The sequence below is a fragment of the Sturnira hondurensis genome, unplaced genomic scaffold (genome assembly GCF_014824575.4).
Source record: "Sturnira hondurensis isolate 20B ecotype Veracruz unplaced genomic scaffold, ASM1482457v3 Scaffold0007406, whole genome shotgun sequence".
Classification (NCBI taxonomy): domain Eukaryota; kingdom Metazoa; phylum Chordata; class Mammalia; order Chiroptera; family Phyllostomidae; genus Sturnira; species Sturnira hondurensis.
This window is the reverse complement of record NW_028080037.1, coordinates 128,400-145,034: the sequence shown is the minus strand read 5'-3', so window position 1 is coordinate 145,034 and position 16,635 is coordinate 128,400. Positions and strand designations below refer to the sequence as shown.

General features: G+C 44.4%; 1 protein-coding gene across 2 annotated transcripts; it reads left to right on the top strand.

Annotated features, from left to right (window-relative positions):
* Positions 1–2,959: 2,959 nt before the first annotated feature.
* Positions 2,960–15,835, top strand: ZNF268 (zinc finger protein 268). 2 transcript variants are annotated; one of them, XM_037051777.1, is made up of 5 exons: positions 2,960–3,554; positions 6,844–7,047; positions 11,349–11,475; positions 12,015–12,107; positions 13,407–15,835. In XM_037051777.1, exons 1-5 carry the CDS (start codon positions 3,522–3,524, stop codon positions 15,419–15,421), a joined length of 2,472 nt encoding a protein of 823 aa, XP_036907672.1. In that variant the 5' UTR covers positions 2,960–3,521; the 3' UTR covers positions 15,422–15,835. The 2 variants fall into 2 exon arrangements, with proteins under 2 accessions (XP_036907672.1, XP_036907673.1); XM_037051778.1 differs by lacking the exons at positions 2,960–3,554; positions 6,844–7,047; positions 11,349–11,475 and adding an exon at positions 11,583–11,713.
* The last annotated feature ends 800 nt before the right edge of the window (positions 15,836–16,635 follow it).

Here is a 16,635-nt window from a genome sequence, read left to right as displayed (position 1 = left end):
TTTCTCTTCCAAAATAAGCTAGCATTTTAAGGGAATTGGGTGAGGTCACAGGATTCAAGATCAACACACAGTTGTCGATTTCATTTCTACTCTAGCATTGCACAAGTTGGAAATGAAGTCAGAAATATAGTCTCATTTACAATGGTGCAAAAATGTGAAATAGATAAATCAATGAATGAAGCAAGTTCTGTACAGTAGAAAGTGTAAAGCATTTCTGAAATTCCAGAACACAGACTCCAGAATACATACGGGATGATAAATGGAGTAATACTCTGTGGTCAAGGATTGGAAAACTAAATATTGCTAAGATGGCAGTTCTCCTCAAATTAATTTTTAGGTTCAGAGGCATTTGTGTGGAATTGGACAACCTAATCAAAAATGTATATGGAGCCCTGGCTGGTGTAGCACAGTGGATTGAGCGCGGGCCTGCGAACCAGAGGATTGCGATTTGATTCCCAGTCAGGGCACATGTCTGGTTTGCAGGCCAGTTCCCAGCAGGGGACGCATGAGAAGCAACCATACATTGATATTTCTCTCCCTCCTTCCCTTCCCCTCTAAAAATAAATAAATAAATAATCTTTAAAAAAGGAAAAGAAAACGAATTTTAAATGTATATGGAAATTTAAAGGACCTAGGATAATCAAAGTAATTTAAAAATAAAAGAACAATATTGGAGGGCTTCCACTGCCTGATTTCAAAGTTCACTGTAGAACCACAATAATAAAATGTTGGCATGAGGATAGATACAGATCAGTAAAACAAGAGTCCAGAAATGGACCTATACATACATTGTCAAGAACATTTTGATACAAGTGCCAAAATAATTCAATGTGGAAACGATAGTCTTTTAAACCAGTGATGTTGTAAGAACTGAATTTTTTTATATTTTTTAAAAGATTTTATTTATCTTTAGAAAAGAAGGGAAGGAGAGAAGGAAAGAAGGAGAGAAATATCAATGTATGGTTGCTTCCTATGAGTCCCCTGCTGGGAACTGGCCTGCAACCCAGGCATGTGCCCCGACCGGGAATCGAACCGTGATCATGTGGTTCACAGGCCCATGCTCAATCCACTGAGCTATACCAGCCAGGGCTGAATATTTTTATTGGGGAACAAAAAACTTTTACATAAAAATATTTTTTCAAAATGCATCACAAACCTAAATGCTAAAGTTAAAACCTTCAAATATCTAGAAGAAAAGAGAAAATATTTATGGCCCTGGTCTAGGGAAAGATTTCTTATAGCATGAAAATCATGAATCATAAAGGGAAAAGCGGCAGTTGGACTTCTTAAAAATTAAAAACTTCAGGTCTTTTGAAAACACTATCAAGAACATAAAAATGCAATCCATAGACTAGTACATATTCACAATACATGTATCTGACAAAGCCGTGTATCCAGAATACAAAGAACCCTGTAAGTCGTACAGAAGATGACAAACCAATAAAGACAGTATTTTACCAGATGCTTCACTTACAGGAAGGCATATGACTGTCCAATCAACCCATGTAAAGATGCTCAACATCATTAGTCATGAGGGAAATGCAAATCAAAACCATGATCAGATAGAATTTCACACCCAGTAGAATGGGATAAAAAGTGGGCATAGCCCTGGCTGGTGTAGCTCAGTGGATTGAGTGCGGGCCTGTGAACCAAAGGTTTGCCTGTTCGATTTCCAGAGTGCATGCCTGGGTTGCAGGCCAGGTCAGAACCCAGGAAGGGGCGTGTGTGAGGCAACCACACACTGATGTTTCTTGGCCTTCTCTGTCTCCTCCCCTTCTCCTCTAAAAATAAATTAATCTTTAAAAAATAAAAGTGGGCATAACCATCCTTAGTAAGGATTGGCGATGTTAGAATCCTCCTACATTGCTGGAGGGATTATAAAATAGTGCAGCCTCTATGGAGAACAGTTTGGCATGCCTTCAAACTGCTAAACGTACCATTACCATATGACCCATCAGTCCCATTCCTTGAAAATGTAAACAGATGATGTGTATAATAATTCACAACATCCGAGTGGATAAACAGATTGTGGTTTAGGCCTATAATGGGTTAGTACTCAGCAGTGAAATACAACTAATGATACACAGTAGCATGGTGAAATCTCAAAGACATTCAAAGTACAAGAAGTCAGACACAAGAAGAGTAGACACTGACTGCCATCTATGAAATTCTAAAACAGTCTCTATTGACAACATACTGTTGTCAGTCAGTGCTGCCTGTGCCTGTGCCCGTGGCTGGGAGAGTACGTCACTGTCCACTGGACCGTAAATAATCTGGATCTTGGTGGCAGTTCCTTGACTGTTACTTACTGAACACCCTTCATAGGGACCCAGGTTGCTGTATATGCATTGTATCTCAGTAAATCTGATTGAAAATACCCAGAAGAGCCGGGAGTTCTGGGGAATAAGAGCTGCAGCTCCGAGCAAATGCTAGTAACAGTAGTAATTGCCGATTTCTAAAACTACAGTTGCACATGAGGTAGCCAATCTACTAAGCCTTTTCATGCAGTAGATTATAACCCTGTGAGGAAGATAACATTACAGCCCGTATAGTTAAGGTACCTAGATCTTGGAATTTTTAAGTAATTCTCCCAAATTCACCCAGCTAGTAAATGGTGGAGCTTCATTTGAGAAAACTGGCATATGTGTGGCAGATTTCAGTAAGATGATGGGTGGCGTATAGTAGAAGGTCTTTAAAAATTAGCTATTATAATATAAAAAATAAATACACGACCTTTCGTTGACATATTTAAAAGATTCCTTCCCTCACCTCCAAAGAATAGTTTTAAAATTCCACCCCTAATTTGAGGGGAAAACAATTTTATAAAAATGTTAATGTTAAACATTTTTAAATTATTAGTGTAAATTAGGACTTTTATCAAAAAGCAGGGCCCTAAGTACACCTAACTTATTCCGCTGCCATCTTTGTGCTATTACTGTCAATGACTTTATATTATTTAAAGGCAGCAGTGCCCAGGCCTTAGTACTGGGCAGGAGCACCGGAGCTTTCCCCGCCACTGCGCGGTGGGTGCAGCCGGAGCTGCCGCAGAGGCTCCTGGGAGTTGTAGTTCGGTCTGTTGGTCACCCTGACGCATTTCCCCTGCGTCCCTATCAGCAGCCTTTCGCTTCGCCAGGCCTCGAGAGCCGCGCTCCGCAGTCTTTGGCCGGCCAACTTCACCCGTCACCAGTCATCGTGGTCACCCAAACTGCAGTGAGCTGTTCTCGTCTTTACGCGAGGGGCGTCACGGAAGCTCCCAGGACGGGCTTCTGAAAATCAAGAGCGAAGACGAAGTCGATCTGGCCGCAGGTCCGTGGGTGAAGGCGGCCAGACTTTTCCAGTTCCCCGCCGCTCATTCGGGGAGCCGAGGAGCCGACTGTCCAACCCATCGTTTCCAGGCGGCGGACTGTACGGACTAGTCTGGCCTCCCTGCGGCCCGCCCGCGGGCGTGGCTGGGGCGGAATCGGGGAGTGGAGTCCAGCGGCTGCCTCCGTCGGCCTCCTCCCGCGGGGCACGGCGCGGGGATGGCCACCAGGGTCCGCACAACTGCCACCTGGGTGAGTCAGGTTCTCTCCTTTGTGCAAAGCTGTCCCTGGAGCTGATGTGTGTGTATACGTGCCAGCTCCTCCAGGGCGTTGAAACGTCTCCTGATGACGTGATTGTTGCAAAACCATCAAATCACTAAAGGTCACTGAAGTTAAAAATAACTCTTCACAGAAACTTCATTGAGTTATAAGTTACATACCATAAGATTTATGTGTTTAAAGTATATCGTTATGCCGTGGATGGTGTGGCTCAGTGGATTGAGTGGCAGTCTTGGAACTAAAGGGTTGCGGGTTTGATTCCCCGTCAGCGCACATGCCTGGGTTGCAGGGCAGGTTGCCCCCTGGGTGCGTGTGAGAGGCAACCATACATTCACATCTGTCTCCTGCTCTTTCTCCTTTCCTTCCCTCTAAAAATAAATAAAATCTTTATATCGTATAGTCATTAGTATAATAGCATCCCCCACTTTGTGTACGTCTCTTTTCACTTAAAGGAAGCGCTTTATGGCTTCTTTGTGGCGTATTCGAAATAACCGCCTCGCTCCAGTAGTGCTGCGGGGCCGTTACTAAGTACAGTAAGGGTTCGTTGAACGCAGGGCTGCGGTACCGCTGCAGCGCACAGTGTGCCCATCCTGGCGAAGGGGTCATTTCGTGTTCTGGGTGGGATAGAGCGGAAAAGTGCAGGATATTATCACACTACTTAGAATGCTTTACAATTTAAAACTCATAAATTGCTTGCTTTGTGGAGTTTTGCATTTAGTGCTTTTGGACCGTAGTTGACCATGGAAAGTGAAACAGCAGATGAGGGGCGACTTCTGCCTTCATAGAGTTGTGCAAATATCACCACCATCTGATTCCAGAACATTGTTGCTGCTGAGAGAAACTCTCCATTCCTTCCCGCTACCATTAATCTACTGTGTGTTCAATTTACCTATTTTGGACATTTTTCTGTAAATTGCACCATATGTGGCCATATGTGGCCTTCTGTATCTGGCTTCTTTCATTTAGCATGTTTTCAAGGTCGCTCTGTGTTGCGCTCAGCCCGTTGTTTTCAGTCATGATGCTAATGACCGGGGCTGCAGGGCACACTCTTCTGGGTGGTGCCCGAAGACATTTCCTCCCCAGGACCTAATGTGGCTGCACCAGCCTTTGTGCTGCTTTCTGTGGTTGTAAGAAACACGTCAGCAACAGCCATTAGGGAACTTTGAGAAAACAAGGATTCTTACTCCCAGGTCCTGGAAGGTACACGACACACCCAGGGACCACACAGTAAGGTCAGGGTAGAGAGGGCAAGCACACACAGACCCGGGGTTCTGCCCTGGTTGGGGTGGAAGGGTGGGGTGCCTTTGGTGTTACAGGTTCATACTTTTGGGGGGAATTTAAAATATAAGGCTGGGGATTAAAGCACAGGAAGGGAAAAGCATGGTCACTCATATCAGCCGTTACCTATGTAAACCAGGGCTTTTGTAAGGGGAAGTTCCTGCGTGAGGCCTCCCGGCTCTTGCTGTCATTTATGTAGTTGACTGTGTGGATCTCGGATGTCTTTGAAGTGGACGCCTCAGCAATCAAAAGTTTAATGTCAAGGACTTACAGGATAAAAAGCTAATTGTCAGGCACTTAAACTGCAAAAGTTAGCATTTATCAGTACTTTATTATCGGTTAATAACACTCCTTTGTAGAGATGGGGCCCCATTCTGTCTATCCATCATCCATTAATGGACGTTTGAATTGTTTCCCCTTTTTGGCTGTTATGGATAATGCTGTTACGAACATTCGTGCAGTGTTTGCATGGACATGTGCTTTTATTTCTCTTGGCCAGATACCTAGGACTGGAATTTGTAGGTGATAAAGTAACTCTGTTTAACATTTTGAGGAACTGCCGAAGTGGTCCAAGGTAGCTGCTCCATTTTGCTTTCCTCACTGCAACATAGGACAGTTGTGACTCTCCTACCCGATAGTGTCATGAAATGCTGTTTAAATATCAATTTGTTACTAGTATATAATGGGACATTCAGACAGTCCTTGCCTTCATCCCTTCCACTCTCCTTCTCTTGTCCAGAGGTAACCACTTTTACAGTGGTTCTAGTTCTTCTTTTCAGTGATTCTTTTGGAAATACAAGCAGGCACACACATACTTGTACACACACCCCTGACCTGATTCATTGCAAAGCTTTGTCAGGAAGCCTATGTTTCTGCCTCAAGCTGTTTCCTAGAGCTCAGCGTGCCTTGTCTCACGTGTACATGTATTTTGTTAAGAAAATTTCTGGAATAAGGTAACTCTGGATACTTCCTTCTTTATATCCTCCCATTCCTCCTCCCCCTCTCTGACTGTTTCTTAGATCCTCTTGTTCTTTTTTTTTTAATCCTCACATGAGAATACGTTTATTGATTTTAGAGAGAGAGGAAGGGAGACACACACACACACACACACACACACTGATGTGAGCTAGAAACCCATCAGTCGTCTCCGGTACATGCCCTGACCAGGGATGGAACCTGCAACCTTTTGGGGCACGGGGACAGTGCCTCACCCAACGGAGCCACCCGGCCAAGACAGATCCTGCTGTTCTTGCATGCCCACAACACTGTGAGGTCACTTTGTGACTATATGGGAATATAGTTTTTAGTCACCTGCAGCTCTGAATTTGAGAAATGTTTCTCAGAGTCCACTCAAGGGAGGTCCTGTTGGGGATGAACGTTTATTGGTGACTTCAGAGATTTGCAGCTTGTGGCTCATCAGAGTTTTCCGTCATTTCCCACACTTCCTCTGCTGGGAACTGTGTTCTGTGAGGAGACCTGTCACCTCGGTTTCACTTGTAGGTGTCTGGGCTTTTTCTGGCCTCTTGTTTTTATTGGGAGTTTTTGGGAGATTAAATAATGACACTGCTGCCCTAATCTCATCCTCTCTCAATGTTTTAACAACACAAAGTAACAGTCAATGGGAGAGGTGAAGTGAATTTATTCATCAGCATCTGAATAGTGAGAGAAGGAACTCTTACCTGAAACAGACTGTTTCATTCAAAATTCATTGCTTGTGCACCTTCCCCCCTCAAAACAGTGTTTACTTTTGAGCACGTGGCATCTGGTTCTATTTAAGTGGCCGCCCAAGGTTGTCTGACTCTCGGGGTGGTGGTTGTGCTTGCGGGGTCCCTGGGGCTCCCTCAGAGCAGGGGGGACTGTCTTCAGGTGCCAGGTTTCCCACAGTGGCGCTGACCACAGTCTGCAGACGTTCTCTGGCAAAAGAGACCAAGAGTGGGGCCCAGAGGATGTAAAATGGTAAAATGGTTTCCTCGTGAGTCTACAGGTCCCGCCCCTTCAGGAACAAGACAGTTCAGGCAGTGGGATCAGAAAGCCCCGAGGTCAGGAACCCACTGTGGGTCAAAGGACCCCTGGCCGGAAGAAGCCTTTCCCAGGAGGACCCCAACAGAGGCGGAAGGGTCACAGGACAGAGCAGGTCCCAGACTGGCTGTTTACTTCCCAGGAACAGCTGAAAACCACCAAGTCCCAGGTGAGTTGCTTGTTTATTGATGCCAGATTCTTTATTAGTTTTATTCATTTATTTATTTGTGCGATTTTTTGTTGGGGGAGAGGGATGTGATTCTTAGCTTGAAGGGGCAAGCTGGTCACTCCCAGTAGGTGGCCAGCTCATCCTGATGGTCCCTGTACTTTCCGTCTGCCTTCCTTTCCATGTTTCCTGGTTTCCCCATACCCACTTTCCATCTCCTTTTCCACCTCCCCCAAATTATTATGTGCTTTATGGATATCCTTTTGCTTATATGTTTATAAAATGAGTGTTGTTGTTGCTGTGTATTTTTAGTTCCCGCTCCCCCCTCCCGCAGCCCCTGGCAGTCACCTCTCTCCATTCTCTCCCGTGGTCCCCGCCGCTCTGGACACCTGTCAGTGCACTCACACAGTAGGCGTCTCTTGGGATCAGGCCTCTTTCATTTGACAAAATGTCCATGAGGTTTATGCACAATGGAGTGTATTGCATAGTTTCCCTCTTCTAAAGGCCGCATGGTTTTCCATTGTCGGACATACCACATTTACTCATCCCATTGGTGAATACTGGGACTGCTTCCACGTTGTAGCCGTCGTGAGTAATGCGGCTGTGAACATGGATGTGAGCGTCTCTTAAAGACCCTGCTTTCAGTTCCTTTCAGTATAGACCCAAATTTTCCCCTAAACACTGCTTTTGTTGCATCTGATAAATTTTGGTATGTTGTGTCTGGATTTCATTCAAGTCTAAGTATTTACTATTTCTCGTTTCACTTCTTCAATCCATTGGTTGTTTAACTGTTGGAAGACACCCCCCCCCCCGCCATATCACTTCCTATCGAAGCTATTTGGTTCACTATTCCCAATATGTTTCTGTTTTTTTTAATTATTATTATTTTTTTATTTATTTATCTTTAGAGGGGAAGGAGAGAGGGAGAGAAACATCAATGTATGGTTGCCTTTCGTGCGTCCCCTGCTGGTCGTTGGCCTGCAAGGAACCGGCCTGCAACCCAGGCATGTGCCCTGACTGGGAATCGAACCGCGATCCTCTGGTTTGCAGGCCCGCGCTCAGTCCACTGAGCTACGTCAGCCAGGGCATGTTTCTATTTTTTTATGTCTTCTTTAATTTCTTTCAGCAAGGTTTTTTAGTTTTCATTCTACAAGTCATTTTACCTCCTTAGTTAATAAAATACTTAGGAATTTTATTTTCTTCCTATTTTATTTTCTTTATACTATTATAAATGGAATTGTTTTCGTAATTTGCTTTTCAGATTGATAATTGTTAGAGTACAGAAATACCAGGGCCCTGGCTTTTGGCTCAGTGGATTGGGCGCTAGCCTCCAGACTGAAAGTCCATGGGATTGATTCCCAGTCAGGGCATGTGCGGGACAGGTCCCTGGGTTGCGGGACAGGTCCCCAGTTGGAGGAGTGTGAGAGGCAACCGATGGATGTTTCTCTCCCTCTCTTTCTCCCTCCTTTTCCCTCTCTGAAAATAAATTTTAAAAGTGTAAAAAAATAAGAGTCTTGTATAAGAAAATACAATTGACTTTTGTGTGTCAACTTTGTATCCTGCTACTTTGCTGAATTTGTTTGTTCTGTTTTTTGTTTGTTTTGGTGGAATCTTTAAGGTTTTATACATGTAAGAACATAGAATCTCTGAACAGATCATTTTACTTTCTTTGCAATTTGGATACCTTTTCTGTCTTCTCTCGCCTTGATTGCCCTGGCCAGAACAGCCAGCCCCATGCTGCATGGAAGTGGGGAAAGCAGGCATCCTTCCCCTGTTCCCGATCTTACAGGGAAAGCATCAGTCCTTCACCACTGAGAATGATGTTCACCGTGGGCCGTTAGTACGTGGCTTTCATTATGTTGGGCACTTTTCTTCTATTTCTAGTTGTTGAGCGTTTTTATTGTTAAATGATGTTGAATTTTGTCACTTTTTTAATGTTTGTTTTTTTAAGATTTTATTTATTTTTAGAGAGAGGGGAAGGGAGGGAGAAAGAAGGAGAGAAACATTGGTGTGTGGTTGCCTCTCGTGCGCCTCCCACTGGGCATCTGGCACGCAACCCAGGCACGTGCCCTGACTGGGAATCTAACCGGAGACCCTTTGGTTCTCAGGCTGGCACTCAATCCACTGAGCCACACCAGCCCGGGCAAATTTTGCCATTTTTTTCTACATCGAGTTAATTTTTTATGTTTTTTTGTTTTTTTTCCAATTTTGTCATAGTGTATAACTTTTTTAAACATGTTGTTGAATTTGATTTGCTAGTATTTTATTGAGGTTTTTTTTAAGCCACAGGTTAAAGATAGATTTTTTAAAATTGATTTGAGAGAGAGAGAAACATCAGTTTGTTGTTCCACTTACTGATGCATTCATTGGTTGATTCTTGTATGTGCTCTGACTGGGGATTGAACCCACAACCTTGTGGTTGTGGGTTCAATCTGGACAATGTTTTTAAATTATTATTATTATTATTTTGATTTATTTATCTTTAGAGGGGAAGGAGAGAGGGAGAGAAACATCAATGTATGGTTGCCTTTCGTGCGTCCCCTGCTGGTAGTTGGCCTGCAGGGAACCGTGGCCTTTAGAAGAGGGGAACTGTGCAATACACTCCGTTGTGCGTAAACCTCATGGGCATTTTGTCAAATGAAAGAAGCCTGTCTGGACACTGTTCTAACCATTTGTCCTACCCAACCAGAGCCAATACTTTGTATAATACTTATCTTTTAAAGTCTGTTGATGTTTAATTTGTGGCTTAACATATTGTTTATCCTGGAAAATGCCCCATTTGCAATTGAGAACAGGTATGCTGTTTGGGGTAGAATGCTTTTTGTATGCATCTTTGGATCTAAAATGAGTCTCACCCTGGCTGGTGTGGCTCAGTGGATTGAAGGATGGCCTGCGAAACAAAGGGTCATCGGTTTGATTCCCAGTCAGGGCACATGCCTGGGTTGCAGGCCAGGTTCCCAGTGGGGGACCCATGAGAGGCAACCACACATTGATGTTTCTCTCCCTCCATTCCCCTCTGTCTAAAAATAAATAAATAAAATGAGTCTCTTGTAGACAGCATAAAGTCAAGAGAGAGAAAGAGAAACATTGATTCATTGTTCCACTAATTTATGCTTTCAGTGGTTGAATCTTGTATGTGCCTTCAACAGAGTTTGAACCTGCAACCTTGGCGCTTTGGGACAATGCTCCAACTAACTGAGCTAGCTGGCCAGGGCCTACCCCCCGAGTATTAATGCTTCTTCTCTCGCAGTGGTCACTTCTGTGGTACCCTTTCCCAGACTCCACCTGACACCTTCAGGCAGCATTGCTCTGTGCCCTCTCTGTGCGTCTCATGTGCTCTGTGACTTCATCTTTACCTCTTTGCATTTGTATGTATTTAACTTTGCTTTCCTCTCTGAGATGCTGAATACTTCCTGGGAGCAGGACTGTGTCATCCATTTTTATATCACCTGCACCCAGCGGAACACCCAGCAGCTGCATTCAGTAACTGCTGCAGAAGTAGGGTCACCCACCAGTATGTGTGCCTCCAACTGGCCATGTCTAGGAAAACCCTTCCACCCTGACAGACTGGGACAGTTGGTTATCCTGTCCACGTGGCTCCTAGGGTAGCTTAAGCTTTCAGAGATACAGGCATTGCTTTATTGCAGTTCACATTTTTGTTCTTTGAAGATACTGCAATTTGACCAGACCCCCTACAAACTAAAAGATTATGACTCGCTGAAAGTTCAGGTGCTGGTTATCATTTTTAGGAATAAAGTATTTTTTTAATTAAGGTTTGTACATTGTTTTTTGGTTTTGACATAATGCTGTCGCATACTTAATAGACTCCACTGTGGTGTGAACATAACCTTTCTATGCACTAGGAAACCACAGCGTTTACGTGACTCTTCACGGTGATACTTGCGTCACTGCAGTGGTCTGTGGGGTGTGCCTGTGTGTGTTTCATGAGCAGCTCTTTCCTGCTCTGCTGTGCCCGTGTTGTACTCTGTGCGTCCTTCTGTCTTGGCTTCTTTGACTCCCACTTGCCGTTTGTACGTGGTTAACTTTGCTTTCCTGTACGTTGTCGGACACTTGTGGGCAGGTATTTGTTTCACCTGCTGTTCTTAGCTGAACACCTGGTACCTGATATTCTCACATGTCGAGTGAAGGGCTGACTAATACAGCACATATTGGTGGGAAAATTTTCAATACATTTTTCTTTTATTGCAAAATAGAATGTAATTGATGGAAACCCTCAGAAGCAGTCTGCTGTTGCTCACACACTCAGTCAGGTAATGTAACTGGATGGGAATATGCCATTTCAGGAGTCACTGTCATTCATGGATGTGTTTGTGCACTTCACCTGGGAAGAGTGGCAGCTGCTGGACCCAGCTCAGAGACACCTGCACAGGAGCGTCATGCTGGAGAACTACAGCAACCTGGCGTTCCTGGGTGAGCGCTGCTGCCCTGGGCGGGGCTGCCTGGTGCCAGGCTGTTTCCCGGCTGCTTTAAGCTGGGGNACTCAGTCAGGTAATGTAACTGGATGGGAATATGCCATTTCAGGAGTCACTGTCATTCATGGATGTGTTTGTGCACTTCACCTGGGAAGAGTGGCAGCTGCTGGACCCAGCTCAGAGACACCTGCACAGGAGCGTCATGCTGGAGAACTACAGCAACCTGGCGTTCCTGGGTGAGCGCTGCTGCCCTGGGCGGGGCTGCCTGGTGCCAGGCTATTTCCCAGCTGCTTTAAGCTGGAGGGTAGAGGTGGAGCTTTTGTAAAATACTGAGTGATTGTAGACTTCTGTGTAGAGGCCAGGTTCTCTTAGTCTCCCACTGCCATCAGAATGTGCTCTGAGAGTGGTGTTTGTTTAGCCAGAGTACAAAGGGGCAGCCTCATCGTGCTGCCTTTTAACCAGATTGTCCCCATTTCTGCAGTAACCCCGAACCCTAGGCAGCTTTGGTCAAGGTTGTCTGTGATTTTCCGTTCACAGGGTATCAGCCCACCAAGCCTGATACCATCTTCCAGTTGGAACACGGAGAGCTGCGGGTGATGCAGGCCCAAGTTCCAAGTCCAGGCCATTCAGGTGACTTGGATTTTTTTCCTTTTTATTTAGAATTGGTGTGAATTCTGAAGTGATGTGCACTTCATGCTTGTACTTCTTGTCTCACCTGTAAGCATTCTCTCTTAGTTACTCTCCTCTCTGGCTCTCTTGGTCTTCTTTTACTTTCCCATGCATCTTAGTGTGACTTTTGTATCCCTTCAACTTCCTTTCTGTTTTTTCAATATATCTTTATATCCCTTACACTTATATTCCACGACGGCAGCCCCAATTTCCTTCCTTCTCCCTGAAACCACGCCTTCCCAGTTTCTTTGTGCCGATTGCTGTAATGTCCTCACCGCCCTTGCCAGGTGCATTCCTACACCGTCGATAGTGTCGGTTTTCCTGCCTGACGCCTTCCCCTCCCCCTTACCCAGGTGGCACCACACCACACCCCCTCGCGCACTGCACACTCCACAGGCTTCTGCTCATGCTCCATTAGCTGCTCCTGCTGTTTCCTCTGAGCCCAAAGGAGTTTCATTTTATTTATTTATTTATATATTTAAGATTTATTTATTTATCTTTAGAGGGGAAGGGAAGGAGAGAAGGAGAGAAATATCAATGTATGGTTGCCCTTCGTGAGAACCCCGCTGGGAAGTGGCCTGCAACCCAGGCATGTGCCCTGACTGGGAATCGAACCGCAATCGTGTGGTTTGCAGGCCTGAGCTCACTCCACTGAGCCACACCAGCCAGGGCAGGAGTTTCATTTTATATTTACCATTTGCCTCATATATTGTAACTTTTAAAAGATTTTCATTCTGAAGATTTAAGCTCTTTCTTCTCTATTGGTGATCGACAGGCCATCCCTCTTTTGTGCTGGGAGGGATTGGTCCACAGGGCATCTTGCCTGCCTGAGCCACTCTCTTGTCTCATTTCACCAACTGGAACGTCCCTTCCACTGCCCCGGAGCCACATCCTGCCTCCTCATCATTCCAGTTGTTGCTTGTTCATCCTGCCGTGCTCCGTGTTCTTCCTGGGCCGGGGCGGTCAGCGTAGGTTTTCATTTTTCATTTTGCCTATTCTGCCTTCTTTACCCATTATGCAAACCTTTTAAAGACAAAACGATCTTTAATTATCATTATTTGCCTATGCCAGTGTTCATTTTTGGTTTTGCTTTGTTTTCTCCAGTGCCCAGGAGTTTGGGGACATTTATACTTCAGATTTGACATATATTCAGGTCTGATCTCTGAACGTAAAACAATAACCTCATGAAGTGACATTTTCAAGGCAATTTTATGCTGTACCAGGAGTGTATTATCATTTATACCATGTTTCCATTTTTAGATAAAGCCTGTGAAATTGATCATGTGGAATGTTGTCAGGAAAATCAAGACAAGACGGGAAGTGTGTCAGGTTGCTGTGAGTGTCCTGCATTTGGAGCACTGTGTCTTCTTACTGCAGCTTGTATTTCTGCAAGACAAAAGCTTTACAAATGTGGCATATGTGGGAAGACTTTGAAATACAATGTAGACTTCAGTAGTAATTATGTTGGAAAGAACTCTAATGGGTTTTATACACAAAGGAAATCATTCCTCTATTCTGAACATGAACGAACTCTTTTTGGAGTAAAACACTGTGAAAGTAATGAATCTGGGAAAATTGTCAACAAGAAGCCACAAGCCATGCGCCAACAAATCTGTATGGGAGGAAAGCCCCTCAAATGCAGTTACGGTGGGAATGTCTTCAGCAGCGAGTCATGCCTTGCAGTGCATCAGCGGACTTATGCAGAGATGGAGACCTGCAAGTGTGATGGGTGTGCCAGAGACAGCAGCCCCAAGTTTCACCTCAGGGAACACCAGAGAAGTCGCACAGGAGAGAAAGTACATGAGTGCAGTGAATGTGGGAAAGTCTTCAGTAGGAAAGACCAGCTTGTTTCATACCACAGAACTCATTCAGGACAGAAACCCTACGAGTGCAATGAATGTGGGAAAGCCTTCACGAGTAAGTCATACTTTGTTGTGCATATGAGGACTCACACAGGCAAGAAACCTCATGAGTGCCACGAATGTGGGAAATCCTTCAGTTTCAATTCACACTTCATTGCACACCAGAGGATTCACATGGGGGAAAGTCCTTATGAATGCAGTGAGTGTGGGAGAGCCTTCAGTCGTAAATATCAGCTTATTTCACACCAGAGAACTCATGCAGGGGAGAAACCCTATGGTTGCAGTGACTGTGGGAAAGCTTTTGGATTGAAGTCACAGCTCATTATACATCGAAGAACTCATACGGGAGAGAAACCCTATGAATGCAATGAATGTCAGAAAGCCTTTAGTACAAAGACAAATCTCCTGGTACATCAGAGAACCCATACAGGGGAGAAACCTTATAGTTGCAGTGAGTGTGGGAAATTCTTTACTTTCAAGTCACAGCTCATCGTACATCAGGGATCACACACTGGGGTAAAACCCTGTGGATGCAACCACTGTGGAAAAGCCTTTAATTTGAAGTCACAGCTCGTCCACCAGAGAAGTCACACAGCCCTGAAGCCCTACAGATGCAGCGAATGTGGGAAAGCCTTCACGAGTAAGTCATACCTTGTTATACATATGAGGACTCACACAGGCAAGAAACCTCATGAATGCCGTGAATGTGGGAAAGCCTTCAGTTTCAATTCACACCTCATTGTACACCAGAGAATTCACACGGGGGAAAGTCCTTATGAATGCAGTGAGTGTGGGAAAGCTTTTAATAGGAAAGATCATCTCACTTCACACCAGAGAACTCATGCAGGGGAGAAACCTTATAGGTGCAGCGAATGTGGGAAAGCCTTTCGTAGCAAATCATACCTCATTGTACACATGAGAGCTCATTTAGGAGATAAACCATATGAATGTAACAAATGTGGGAAAGCCTTTATTTGGAAGTCACTACTCATTGTACACGAACGAACTCATGCAGGGAAAAACCCTTACAGATGTAGTCAATGTGAGAAATCGTTCTGTGGAAAACTACAGCTTACTGCACATCAGAGAACGCACACAAGAGAGAAACCCTATGGTTGCAGTGAGTGTGACAAGGCCTTCATTAGAAAATCTCAGCTCATTGTACATCACAGAACTCATTCGGGGGAGAAACCCTATGGATGTATAGAGTGTGGGAAAGCCTTCTCGCAGAAGTCCGTTCTCAGTGCACATCAGAGGACTCACACAGGAGAGAAACCCTGGCAGTGCCCTGGCTGTGGGAAGGCTTTTTGTTGGAGGTCACAGTTCCTTATGCATCAGAGAACTCATGCAGATGAGAAACCTATTGACAAGTTCAATGTAAGAAACTTTCAAAAGTCAGTTTATAGGAAATAACCAGCAAATTCATATAGAAGAGAAACTAAATGAAATAATTTTTTATACCAGGAATCTTATACTGAATAAAAACCTTATGAATGTACAGTATGTGGAAGGGTATCCACAGAAAACTGTTTTTATTTATTTTAGAAGAAAGAGAGAAACATTTGTTGTTCCAAATATTGATGTATTCATTGGTTGATCACTGTCCGTTTCCTGACCAGGGTTGACCCAGCCACACTGGCACAGTGGGACGATGCTCTAACTGAGCTGCCTGGCCAGGGCCCCACAAAGGTGTTTCCTTAATCCATACTTTATTAATTAAACGCTGGAATTTTAATGACAGAAAATTTCTACTCTGCATAGCAATATTCTTAACAGATGCAACTTTTTCCCAGGATAAAATGACTTATTAAAAATGTGTTTTAATAATAGAAATGACTTCTGTTATTTGTTTTCTTTGGGAGTGGGCCCAGCACCACCTCTTTAGTGATGACGTGCGTCACTGTGTGTACATTTCTAACTGGGCAGGGTGTCCTGACGTCTGGAGATTCAGAACCTGTCACAGTGCACACACTCCCTGCACGTGCTCTGCCGAGGGGCAGAGTCTCTCACCAAGGTGGGCTGGTGTACTGGGTGTGAAAATTTTAATGGACTCCTTAAGTACAGAAAAGTAAACTGAGATCTTGTTTTCTGTTATTACTTTTCCATTATTAATTAGTTCATTCTATATCGATTACCCAATGTGCCTTTAGCTGTTGTCATTTTTTTAAATCCTCACCTGCAAGTATATGTATTGACTTTAGAGAGAGGAAGGGAAACATCAATGTGAGAGAGAAACACCAATCACTTTCCTCCTGTATGTGCCCTGACTGGGGATTGAACCCACAACCTAAGGATGTGCCCTGACCAGGAGTTGAACTGCAACCCTTTAGTGCACAGGACGATGCTCCAACCAAGCAATCTGTCCAGGGCACAATTGTTCTTTTTAATTCTAGTTTAGTTTATTTTAGCTTTGTGGTATTTTTGTAATACATTTAACTGATGTGGAAATATGTGCATATAGTTGTAGTGTCAGGGTGGTGAGAAAGCCCTTTGCCAGCTGCTTACTCACGAAGTCTGTTTGCTTCACAGCCTCACCAGCTTCCTTACGTGAACGAGCAGAATGAATGTGGAAAGAGCTGGGTCCCTGGCAGTTAGATTAGCACCGTCCTGGAGGAACATGAAGGTTG

Bases quoted from the DNA above. Each gene is read 5' to 3' on its own strand.
- ZNF268 (XM_037051777.1), top strand. From the start codon at position 3,522: ATGGCCACCAGGGTCCGCACAACTGCCACCTGG. The intron at 7,048-11,348 runs GTGAGTTGCTTG...ATGCCATTTCAG, and splicing joins TGAAAACCACCAAGTCCCAG to GAGTCACTGTCATTCATGGA. The intron at 11,476-12,014 runs GTGAGCGCTGCT...TTCCGTTCACAG, and splicing joins CAGCAACCTGGCGTTCCTGG to GGTATCAGCCCACCAAGCCT.